General features: G+C 39.3%; 1 protein-coding gene across 2 annotated transcripts in view; it reads right to left on the bottom strand.

The window, feature by feature from the left end:
* The window catches only part of SCFD2 (sec1 family domain containing 2), a 439667-nt gene that overhangs the window by 321457 nt on the left and 105027 nt on the right, over positions 1-13183 (bottom strand). For both annotated transcript variants that reach the window (XM_082728303.1, XM_082728304.1), the window contains exon 4: positions 12803-12978. In XM_082728303.1, coding sequence (XP_082584429.1) covers positions 12803-12978 — 176 coding nt within the window. The remainder of the gene's footprint in view (positions 1-12802; positions 12979-13183) is intronic.

Genomic DNA, 13183 nt, shown 5'->3' with positions numbered 1-13183 from the left:
TCTCATGAGGTCATAAAATGACTGGAAAGACGAGGCTCACAGAACAAACTGCTGTGATGAAAACGGCAGCGAAAGGTGTCCATGTTAATCAGAATGTAGTTTAGGGAGGGTCACAAAGACCCCAAAGTATAGTGGCTTCGGCAAGATAGGAATGTATTTCTCAGTTACATAAAGTCCAGGTAGGTGATCCAGGGCTGGTAAGGTTTTTACAGCATCTTCAGCAAACCAGCCATGGTCCTTCCATTATTCATTCAAACATCTCCAACACACAGCTTCCTCTCATGACGCAAGACGGCCATCCTGGCTGATTTCAGCACGTGGGAGAAAAGGGTAAAAGGCGTGTACCTCCCCTTTCCATGCAAAGCCTGAAGGTGGCCCGTATCACTTCTGGTGTCTCATTCACTAGAACCTAGCTGCAAAGGTGACTGGGAAGTATATTTATTATTTTGGGGGCTATGTGCTCTGTAAGAAGTCAGAACAGGTGTTAACATAAAGAAGCCTCTGTCTTATGTCTGTCCATATAAGGCATCATTTTTGACTTTAGTAAAGCTCTTAAGTCTTCATGCATATTCAGGTGCTGATTTGTGGCAAGTGAACTCCATATTTATAACAAACTTCTCAAAGTTCCACAGGCAGGCAGTTAAGCCTGCTATGGCAAGCATGAAAACGAGGAGTGTACATTCTGGAACATACGCGCAAACAAGGTCAACAAAGATCAGATCACTTATCTTACAGTCTAGCAAGGGAGACACTGAATGTGTAAACAAAAAATGTCAGGGAAGGAGAAGCAAAATTAAAACAAAGTAACACACGAGGCTACTTAGGGAAGGCTTGGCTTCCCTGAGGAGACGGCAGTTAAGTTTGGATCTGGGTCAGCCGTGACAAAAGCTGGGGGAAAAAACACCTTAATATTTTAAAGCCTCAAGATTCCCCATTTATCAGAATCAAAGTTGCTTCAGCTCTGATTTTCTTTACATGAGCCTATTATGCATGGAAGAGAAGGAATGTGTGTGTGGACGCGTGCACGTGTTCGCGTGTGCCTGCGGGTGTGCCTGGGAAGAGGAGATGTTGGACTTGATATTGAAGTTAATACCTAAGAGCTGGAGCACTCCAACACCGTGAGAAGAGGCCTTGGAGCGATTTACAAAGAAAGGAGGATAAACAAAACCAATGGTTAGGAACGTTGAGAGACCATGCAACCTTTGTATTTGGAAGTTATTTTTTTCACCTGTTTTAAATAGTGCTTCTTAGTGTTTATATCTCTTAAACAAAGTTAACTAATTTCAGGTCTCTTGTTCTTATTAAATTTTGGTTCGAAATGAATGATCAGCAGTTGTGAATAAAATGTCTCGGGTGTTTTTAATCAAAATGAGTTACGTATAAAACAGGTAATAAGTAAATTCAATAATGAAAGTTTGTACATTAGTATTGCTTGAAGATACTAATCATGGGTTTATTTTAACTAAGATAATCTGTCATGATTTTTAATAATTTAAAGGCACTGTTTTTACATTTAAAATATTATACAAGTTATATTTCACTATGGAGACCCAAGTTAAGTCAACACATTGTTGAGCTATCAAGAATCCACTGAGAAAAACCTTAACCTAAGACCTCATAGTGCCAGCCCTAGAGGTCATCCCCAAAGCATCTACCCCTGATCCTCAAGCAGACTAGGCAAAAGTTCAGTGTCACTTAAATAGTTCTGATGTATTCACAGCATAGTTCACTAGGTACAGAGTTGATGAAAAAAAATTACCTCCTCAACTTACAAAAGGTGCTAAAGTGAAATGAATACCCCAATGAACCAACCTTTTGTCATACTCACAGCCAGCGAAGGCAAACTACCTCTCTAATGACACTATTTAAACCGCGGGCAATACGGCAGTCAGGAAGACACCAAGTCAGACCTAAGAGCTGGGGGATTTTCCATCTACTTCCTACCTTCAAAGCCCCCTTTTATTGACTTAAAGATAGCCCTGATGATAACACACACCATTATTTTATATGCTTCCAGCAAGAAACAGAATACTGCCACTAAACTAAGAAATACCATGAATTTCAGGATGCATTCTAATTTCAGAAATACTAAAATGTGAAAAAAAATGGACATCTTAGAATCCATGAGAAATGGTAGTATTCTTCTGACCAAGTCTGTCCCATTTGTTTTCAGGATGGAAAATTACCTTTGCTATTTTCAAACTAGTTGTCAAAAAAGAAAATTGTCTTCTGTATTATGTCACAATCTCCCTCCTACCTCTCTTTGTAACAACTGCTTAATACAAATGTCCAAAGAGGTAACTGATAAATCCCCATCTAACTCTTCTCCAAAAATACTGAAGACATTTCATTCAAAACAACTGCTGATTACAGTAGGGCTCTCCAAGGGGGCCACCAAGAAACCCAGCACCCCCCTTCCCAACCATGTTTCTGAACAAATTGGGAAATAAAGCAGACCTTAGTAAAGGCTGATTTACTAAGTCCAAACATCACTATTATTAATGATAAAGGCCAGTCTGGGTGGTAAAACGTTAGGTCTGTTAGTCAAGTTGCCTCGTTCCTTTGGAGCTCCAGAACCAGGCAGGCTTTTTCTCCAGGTCAGAGGCAAGCTCTTACAAGGTGAGGCCTCCCATGAAGACCCAGGGTACAGCACCTGCTCCTTGCCTGCCAGTGGGCTCTAAAGAGTAAGAGGAGTGGCAGATTCTGGTCCTGAAAGAGCAGAGTACCACAGTGCTCTCCATGGGCAGAGCCCCTCTTGAGAAGAGGAAAGGCAGAGTTGAGCCCGTTCAATCATCTCAAATTTGCCGACCAGAAAAACTACCCCTCTTCCCAAGAGGCTGTAAAGGGTCAGAAACAGACTAAGAGCATGCCTAGGAAAAGCCCTTCCTCATGGAAATTGGGAGTGGGGGAAACTTGATGCTTTCTAATACTTGCCTCTGTTGTCATTTTTGATGTGATACTGTGAAACCATATGATAATTACTGTGAAAATCACTGTGACATCATACAGAACATGCTTTTAGTCTCTTCCCCCAGTTCCTGGCATAAAGCTTCTAAATCCTTGTATTTTCCTGAGCAATAGAAATGCTAGGAGCATCGTTTGTTCTCATATTTGATCTTTGACCCTGGATCCTGGTACATGGACCTCCTAAATCCATTGGAATTTTCTGGGTGATAGGAGCATCTTTTGTTTTAATGAGGTAACTCTTGGTGGATTCCTAGATAGCTCCCAGGGACTGGTAACCAGAAAGACCAAGCCGTGAGTAGAAGCTTGGAACTTTCAACCTCATCCCCATCCTTCAGGGAAAGGGGGAGGGGCTAGAGACTGAGTCAATCAATCATGCCTATGCAATGAAGCCTCCATAAAAATCCCTCAAGTACACAGCTTTGGGGTTGGTAAACACACCCATGTGCTGGGAGGGTGGCACATCCTAACCGCAGGGGGACAGAATCTCCTGCACTAAACAGCCTCCAGACCTCATCCTAGATACCTCTTAATCTGAATTTCATCTTTATCCTTTGTAATATCCTTTAAAATAAACTGGTATACTTAAATAAATGTATCCCTGGGTTCTCTGAGCCACTATAGCAAATTATCAAACCCAAGGAGGGGGTCATGGAAGACCCAATATATAACTGGTTGATCAGAAGTATGAAAAGTCTAGACTTGCAATTGGTATTTGAAGTGGGGGGGGCAGTCTAGTGGGACCCACCCTGTACCCCAGGGGGTCTGCCCTGGCCCCATGTAGTTAGTATCATGACTGAAATGTAGGACACCCAATTGCAGTCTGGAGTTGAGAACTGATTGGTGTAGGAAAATCTCTACACGTTTGGTGCCAGAAATGTTGAGAATAGTATTAAAAGAAATAAGAAGTTTTCTTTTAAACATGGTCCACAATTTTCCTCCTCAGGAAAAACCCTATGAAAAATCTATAATCTATAAATGACACTCAGGTCTGACTTTGGGGATCATCTTTTTCTGCCTCTTACTCACTCTTTAGTTACATGATGTCACCAATACTTTTGCAAGTGAAAAGTGGTAACAAAACAGGACCTCCCATGGTGTGGGTGAGGTCAGGCATGGAACTGAAATGAGGCCACAAGGCTGGCGACAACATGCAAGCTCTGAAGGACTGGGAAGGTAAACCCCCAATGTGTTACAGCACAGGCAGACACTTACTTACTTAGGGAAATCTGATTTGTTGTAGCAGAGATATTCTGAAATTTAGTACGTCATAAAAAGAACTCACTCTATCCATTAAGAATTTCTTTGACAATTAGTGTAGTAGCATGCTTATTTTTCATTGCAAAGGCAGGTAGAATTTAAAACTAAGCAACATGTACCTGGGTTATCTTGAATGGCTTTGCAACTCATTTGTATTTAAAAATCACTTTCCAAGTTGGATTTTTTAACTTGTAAATAAAAATTATGCCTAAAGAACTAACTGGAGATAGATAACACATATGTAAAAGGCTGGTTTTTAGGTAGTATAAACCCAGTTCCCTCTTCTACACAGAGTTTGCTACTGTTCCATAGCCATGATAAATTACGGTCAATAAAGTTTTTCTTTGTGACAGTTACCATGAAAACATCAGGTTTGCATTGTAGACATGGGCGTTATATGCAACTAATGCATTATTGAAGACTACATCAGATACTAATGATGTACTCTGAGTTGGCTAATTGAACTTAATAAAAAAAGGATAAAGATATGCATTATAGAAACTATTGGACTTACATCTAGACTTATAAAGAAAAATGCTGTGAACCGTTATTGAACAGTAAATACAAAAAGTCAGCAACATTTTTCTAAGTAAAAACCTCATTTTTCCTGAACAAATTTTAAGTTAGAAATACAAAGTCTAGGTGAGAGTATGTTAAAGGCATTGCTCACATAAAATAAATTGGCATTTGTAATATTTCTGGTTCAACTGAAAGAAAAATAACAACTATTATTTACTGAGCAGTTACTCCATGCCAAACACTCCACTTAGTGATGGACATACATAATTTTATTCAGTCCTAACAATAACAAACACCAGGAGGTAAGCAATTTAATCCTAATTAGATGAGGTGACTAAATCAAACTTTCTTGCTATACTATGAAAATTCTTTGTAGGCTACCACCCAAATTAAGTAAATCCATACTTGGATTTAAAAAAAAAAAAGCAAAGCTACTCTTATAAGTGAATACATTCATTAATAGCATCAAAACTGTATCCATGTTCAGGTTAAATTTGCTCTTTTCTACATTTTAAACTTGAAACAGAAACAATTCTCTCTTAATGAGCACACATGTACCAAACGCCTAAAACACAGACTGTGATTTTGGACCCTGGAGATAAGGGAAAGGAAAAGGATTTGCGAGGATATTTTATCTCCTTTGGTTTTGAAAAGCACATTCACTGCTGATAAATATTAGATTTGTCCCAACAACACTCAAAATAGTTTCCCTTTTGAGAAAATAACACTCTCTTTCTGTCATTTTCGGAAGCCTCAGCCAAACATAAGTCTTATGAATTGTACTAGGATCTGTTGCTGATTTGTCACAAAATTGCCAAAACCACCGAACTGAGAGATGGTAGTGTAGCGGAAAGGCGGGACCTGTGTTTGATTATAGATTTCCAGGACCAATTTCTTTTTCTTAACCAAGATTGTCTATAATGTTAGTTATAAAGTCAACATTGAGGTCCTGGTGACAGTGGCCTGGTAGAGAGTGGTGGAAATGAGACACCAAAGAAATAAACAACTCTCCATGCTGGCTGAGATTTGCATCTAGGTGGCTCTCAAGGTCTTTGGGAAAAGCTAGGAGCCACCTCATGTTCAAAATAGACTTAGATGCTCTACTTTCAAACCGAAGTCCATAAAAGGAACAGCTCACCGAATATTAGGACCTGTTACACTAATGGCTAAGCGTAAACTATATAAAGTAAGCATGGCTGTAAACGAGGAGCAGTGGGGATGGCCCGTCGGCAAGTTTGCCTACGCTAAAGCACTAACTCGCAAGGACCCAGAAATGACCGAGAACACATGGCTTGCCTAGGCAATGTGCAATTACGATAAAAGTAAGGTTTTGGCATTTTAAATGCTTACTTCTTTTTCCCAGTGTTTTTATTCCTTTCTATTTGCTGAAAGAACCACACCAAGTCTTGTGGTCACATCTGAGGCAGTCTAATATGGACCAGGATTCTAAAAATTAATTATAAATATAAGATGGGTTAGAATTAAAAGTGTGTCAAGTTTCTTCAGGAACCTCTATTGAGTTGAAAGATTATTGTTCCTGAGAGAACGCTGCTCTGCCTTATTTTGAAACGCTTTTGTTAGATTTTGGAGCTGGGGGAAACAAAGGGTGAGGGCTTTGTCTGTGTGGTAGGGCAGTGAGGAGGAAAGGAGTTGGAGAAGAGGCCTAGAGCAGGTTATCAGAGCCCAAAGGAATGAAAAGGGTTTCCATGGGTGGGGTGGAAGCCCCAGTGCAGGCTGTCACCACCAAAGGAGGGTAAGGAAGGCATCTTTACATGATGGGTGGCAGAGCCCAGCAATGTTGGAACCTCAAGAGGATAGAGAGGACATCCACGTGGAAGCTGGAAGCAGTGAGGCCCCAGTGCAAGGTATAAGAACCTGAGCAAAGTGGATGGGAATGGGGGAATATGGTCAAAAAGTCTATCAAGGGGGCACCTGGGTGGCTCAGTGGGTTAAGCCTCTGCCTTCGGCTCAGGTCGTGATCCCGGGTCCTGGGATCGAGCCCCGCATTGGGCTCTCTGCTCAGCAGGGAGCCTGCTTCCCTCTCTCTCTCTCTCTCTCTGCCTGCCTCTTTGCCTACTTGGGATCTATCTCTCTGTCAAATAAATAAATAAAATCTTTAAAAAAAAAAAAAAGTCTATCAAGGCCCCTGTGCCATGAGGAGGGCATGGTGGGAAGGGGGGTGGGGACACAGGATGTGGGGTAAAATGAAGCAGCAGGCCTATATGAGTTGTCAGAATCAAAGGAGGTGAGAGAAGCATTCATCAGAGGTTGGAGGAGAAGAATATCCCCAAGACCCTGTCAGCCTGAGCAGGGAGGTGACAGCATCTAAACAGGGGAGTCGCCACGGCAGTATTGTAGGAGGACCAGAGCCTGCAGAGCGAGGAGGCATGAGTGTCAGGGGAGCAGCAGTGGGGCCTGCTGGGGGGTCATGGAGCCTCAGAGAGTGAGAAGAGCACCCATGTATGAGGGCGAGGCAGGGGTAGCACAGTGCACGATGGCAGAGCTCAAGTAACATGAGAAGGGCATCTATCTGAGGATTTCAGGAGGGCTGCCTGCATGTGAAAGGAAATGGTGCCATGGCCGGCAGCAGGAAGACAGAGCCCAGGTGAGGTGCAGAGGGCATGAGAGGGGAGGCACCGCCAATGGAAGATTGGTTACATGTGTGGAAATTTATCACATCATTAAGTATGTTGAGGGTCATGGGACACAGGTTCTTCACTGTCAGACAGGGAAGCTACAAATACAGAAAGGGAGAACACTACAGTAACCTTGTGGTATTCGGTTAGAATTGGGGCATTTGTATGAATTCCTGGCCTTTAACAGGTACAGGCAGAGGTACAGAGGAGATCGACCGATGCAGAGATAGATAGCTCAACTTTAGAATGATTCATAAAATTCTGCTAATACTGACCCAAATAAGACCAAAGTGAGCACAATAAAAATATTAGGCATTTAAAAATGGGACACAACTATGTATCAAAGGAGATTTAAATTCTTATGAAAATTCTATGAATAAATTTATGCCAATAAATTTGAAAATAAAAATGAATAGCTGATTTAAGCTAATATAAACTACCAAAATAATCTCAAGAGGAAACAGAAGAATTAAATAGGTCTAGAAACATTTAAATAATTAAATTGGCAATAAAAATCTAAATCTAACAAAAACAAAGCTATGTTGACATGATTCCTTAGAGATATTTCACTGCTGAGCAACTGTGATTCCTTTCTTAGATAAACAGCTCCAGAAAATACAAAAATGAAACTCATCCTGATTTTAAAAAACTACCATAACTTTTGTCAGCAGCACAATAAAGAAAAATTATATGTTAATCTCACCTATGAGCATAAATGAAAATAGCTAAGTAAAGTATTAGCAAACTAAATCCAGCTGTGTGTATGTGTGTGCCTGTGGGTGTGTAAGACCACGCTGAACTTATCCAGGAATGCAATAATAATTATTTAACATTAAAAAATTATAAATAGGGGCACCTGGGTGGCTCAGTCGATTGGGCCTCTGCCTTGGGCTCAGGTCATGATCCAGGGTTCTGGGATTGAGCCCCACGTCGGGCTCCCTGTTCAGCAGAGAGCCTGCTTCTTCCTCTCTCTCTGCCTGCCATTCTGCCTACTTGTGCTCTCTATCTCTCTGTCAGGTGAATAAATAAAAATCTTTAAAAAAATTATAAATAACTCCTCAAACTCAACACCCAAAAAAACAGATAATCACATCAAAAAATGGGCAGAAGACATGAACAGACAATTCTCCAAAGAAGACATATGAATGGCTAACAGACAGTGAAAAAATGTTCATCATTAGCCATCAGGGAGATTCAAATCAAAACCACACTGAGATACCACCTTATACCAGTTAGAATGGCCAAAATTAACAACAGTAAACAGTAAACAACAAGTGTTAGAGAGGATGTGGATAAAGGGGAACCCTCTTACACTGTTGGTAGGAAATCAAGTTGGTGCAGCCACTTTGGGAAACAGTGTGGAGGTTCCTTAAGAAATTAAAAATAGAGCTACCCTATAACCCTGCAATTGCACTACTGAGTATTTACCCCAAAGATACAGACGTAGTGAAAAGAAGGGTCATCTGAACCCCAGTGTTAATAGCAGCAATGGCGACAGTCACCAAACTGTGGGAAGAGCCAAGATGCCCTTCAATGGACAAATGGATAAAGAAGATATGGTCCATATAAACAATGGAATATTACTCAGCCATCAGAAAGGATGAATACCCAACTTTTGAATCAACATGGATGGGACTGGAGGAGATTATGCTGAGTGAAATAAGTCAAGCAGAGAAAGTCAATTATCATACGGTTTCATTTACTTGTGGAACATAAGGAATAACATGGAGGACATTAAGAGAAAGAAAGGAAAAGTGGATTGTGGGAAATTGGAGGGGGAGACGAAGCATGAGAGATTGTGGACTCTGAGAAACAAACTGAGGGTTTTGGAGGGGAGGGGGGGTAGGGGGTTAGGTGATCCTGGTGGTGGGTATTAAGGAGGGCACATATTGCATGGAGCAGTGGGTGTGGTGCATAAACAATGAATCTTGGAACATTGAAAAAAAATAAAAAATTATAAATTCACCATACTAACAATTAAGGTAGAAAAAACCTGACATAGTCATCTAAAAAAATTCATAATGAATTTAGAAATGAAATTCACACTCGTGCAAGATAAAAAAAAAAAACAACAAAAACAAAATGACTCAGTAAACTAGGTTTAGGAAGGAACTTTCTCAGCCCAATTAGAAAAAAATAGCACATACTATTTCATGGTAAAATTTTAGAACATTCTTTCAAGTCAGGAATAAGATGAAGAAGCCTCTTTTCACTGCCTCTTTTGAACAGTGTCCAAGTATCTGGCCAGAGCACTAAAAATGAAAGTGGTATCAAGAAAGTGTGGAAAGGAAGAGACAAACACAAATGTCAATGCGAAGTTGATGGACATGTGATCACCAGGCAGAAGTGAAGAGTATCCCTACATGCCAGCAACAGACAGTCAGAAAACTGAATTCAGTTCACAATGGTATTAAAATCTACTCACAAATAAATCTAATAATCCCCTCTTATAAAGAAAAGCGTAAAACTGGACATGTTGACTTTAAAACACTGTGGTATTAATTCTGTGGTAGATGAACTGGCCACTGGCACTGACTAGAAACTGAGAAATAAACCCACTGTTATGTGGTATTTTAGTATTTTACATATCAGTAGGAAAAAGATGAATATCTTTTGGCTCCAAATAACAAAAAAAAAAAAAACACCATTTTTTAAAAAGATCTTATTTATTTATTTGAATGAGAGAGAGAGAGAACACGACTGTAAGGGAGAAACAGGCTCCCTGCTGAGCAGGGAGACCAATGAAGGACTCGATCCCAGGACCCTGGGACCATGAAGTGAGCCAAAGGCAGATGCTTAACCCACTGAGCCACCCTAGTACCCCGAGAAAACCAAAATTTTTTAAGTGGCTCAAACAATGAGAAGAACAATTATTATGTCACAAAATAAGATATTTGAACTAGGGTTCAAAGTCATCAAAGATCCAGGTTCCATCTATCTTCCTCAGGATCTCAGTGAGTTCCCTTCATTATCACAAAATGCTCATGTCGTAAATGTACATCAAGAAGCAGAAAAAGGACATTGTTTCTTCATTATGTATATTCTGTCAAGGCAAAAGAAAATCTTTCCTAGAAATACTTCTAGCAAACTACCCTCTGCCTGTGTTTGGCTTGAACTGCTAAACTAATCATTAGGTAGGGAAATGACAATGCCAGCGTACTCTGAGAGCAATCAGGATTTGCTTGAATCATTTGAGAAAGGAGTAGACACTGAAACAAAACTGGTGTTCTGCCAACATGAGAAAGAGGAAAATGACTCTTAGATAAGTAACTTATGATACAGTGGAGTATTCCACAAATAATGTGGGGAGACTAGACTCTCCATACAGAAGAAAAGAAAGCTAGATCTGAATAACACCATAAACAAAAATAAATTCCATGTGGATTAAGATGTCAAATGTCAAAAGTTAATATTTAGCAGAAAATATAGAACAATATGTTTTGAAATTAGGAGTAGAAATAGATTTCTAATGTAAAATATAAATAAGCACAAATCATAAATGATAACATTAATCAGCTAGACTACATCAAATTTTTAAACTTTTGTACAATATACTGGCATTAAAGTTGAAAGACACACCACAGCCTCAGAGAAGTATTTGCATGACATAAGACAGTGCTTCTGTTACCCAACAGATAAAAATGGGCACAGTATAAGAATGAGCAATTGACAGAAGAGGAAAACTGAGGAGTCCATATATACTATAAAAGATGCTCAACCTCATCAGTAGTCAAAGAATTGCAAACTTATATAAAGAAATAGCACTATTAATAATAGACCCATGACTAATAATAGACCCACCATTACTAACAGACCCACTATTAAAAAATGTTCTAATTTGATAAGACTGATTCCTGACACTATGTGGGGAAACAAAATGTCATCCATGCCTAGCAGAAGGGTCGACTAGGTCCACCTCGTTGGTGATCACTTTATTAATATTTAGTAAATTCAACAATATACATGGTCAATAATCTAACATCCTTTCCACGATATGTGTCCTAGAGAAACTCTTTCACATGTACAGCAAAACACATGGTCTAGGATATTCACCACATTCTTTCTTCTTTCTTCTTCTTCTTTTTTTTCCTCTCTCTCCCTCTCCACACACACACATACAATCAAATACTATGGCATAGTTTAAATAAATGAACTAGATCTATATATGTCAACTTGAATTATCTTTAAAATAGAATGTTGAGGTGCGCCTTGGTGGCTCAGTAGGTTAAGCCTCTGCCTTCGGCTCGGGTCATGATCTCAGGGTCCTGGGATCAAGCCCTGCATCAGGCTCTCTGCTCAGCAGAGAGCCTGCTTCCCCCTCCCTCTCTGCCTGCCTCTCTGCTTACTTGTGATCTCTCTCTCTGTATAATATAATATAAATAAAATCTTAAAAAAATAAAATAAAATAGAATGTTGAGAGGAAAACACAGGTTGTTTAGGATTATAGTACAATATTACTTACATAAAAAGTAAAACCCAGAGCACAATAGTCTATATTATTTATGAATAAGGAAGTATTTAATAAAAATACAGAAGCAAGGAATCATGTTTATGATTACCTCTGGGAAAGGAAAAAGGAGAATCAGAGCAAGGAAGGGTATAAGTATCAGAGATGTTTCAACCTTATTTCTAGTTTTATTTCTTTAATGAGAAAGGATATAAAATAAATATTAAAAATGGATAAATTATATTGAGTCAGTGTGGAGAGTACAAATAGATATGTCATATTATTTTATCTCAGTTTGAAATGCTTTTTAATTTTTGTGTTTTTTTTAAGCTTTTATTTTTTCATGTGAGAGAGAAAGAAACAGAGCACAAGTAGAGGGAGGGGCAGAAGGAGAGGGATTTTTAAGTTTTCCATGAAAATATTTCATCAAGGTCCTCATTGTATAAGATGAAAAGGTCCTCATCCCATACAAATCACTTCAAATTCACTACATTCACAAGTGTAATTTGTCTTCCTCCATCTTTTATTAAGCATCATTTTAAGCCACGTGCTATATGTCGTTTGAAGATTAGAGACTAGCTAGTGTCAGAAGAAATGTAAATAGTAGTAATAGTCAGCAAGGAGAGTAGCAAAGATGGAAGAAAGATACCATGAGGGTCAAGAAAGGTCCAAATGGTATAAAGTTGAAAAGAGATTGCTTAAATGCTCAAAAAAGATTCTTGATAGTGAGTGAGATGCCAAAGATGTCACTGTCCAAAAACAAAACAAAACAAAACAAAACAAAAAACAAAAAAACATAGGTATGGAAAATTTCTACTGTAATTTTAATTTGGAGGCTCTTAGAGAATATGATATAGAGTATATGTCAACTATAAGACTTACTACTAAAACTACAACAAAAATCAAAGATCCCCCCCCCCCCCGGAAGCGACCATTTTAATTATTAATATCCCATGAACCTTCCACAGCAACATACCTGGAGGAGGAGTCTTTCAAAAGCCAGAAAGTTGTCCCACTTAGCAGTCTGCGGGTGTTTCAGAGTTTGAACTGTGGCTAGTCCAAGCTGTAGGAGCCCACAGTGATTCACTAAAGCTTGGAGGTTGTTCTTGAAGAGCTGAATATAGGACATGAGCTGTCCTGGAGTGACTCTCCCTGGAGAAACATAATAATCTATCAGTAGTAAACTCATGACAAGAATGCCATTAATAACATTACTGCTTCATATTGGCACAGAATTTCAGAGTTGGCTGTAAACTTTTTTAAGCTATTGTGATTCTTACAGCAACATGGTGACAGGAGCAAATGTGAAGCTATTTCCTGCCTTTCACAGGTAAAGAAACAGGGGAGCCTGAGTGGC

The sequence above is a fragment of the Mustela nivalis genome, assembly GCF_964662115.1.
Source record: "Mustela nivalis genome assembly, chromosome: 4".
Lineage (NCBI taxonomy): Eukaryota > Metazoa > Chordata > Mammalia > Carnivora > Mustelidae > Mustela > Mustela nivalis.
The sequence above is the reverse complement of the archived record's forward strand: the minus strand, read 5'-3'. Positions and strand labels throughout refer to the sequence as shown.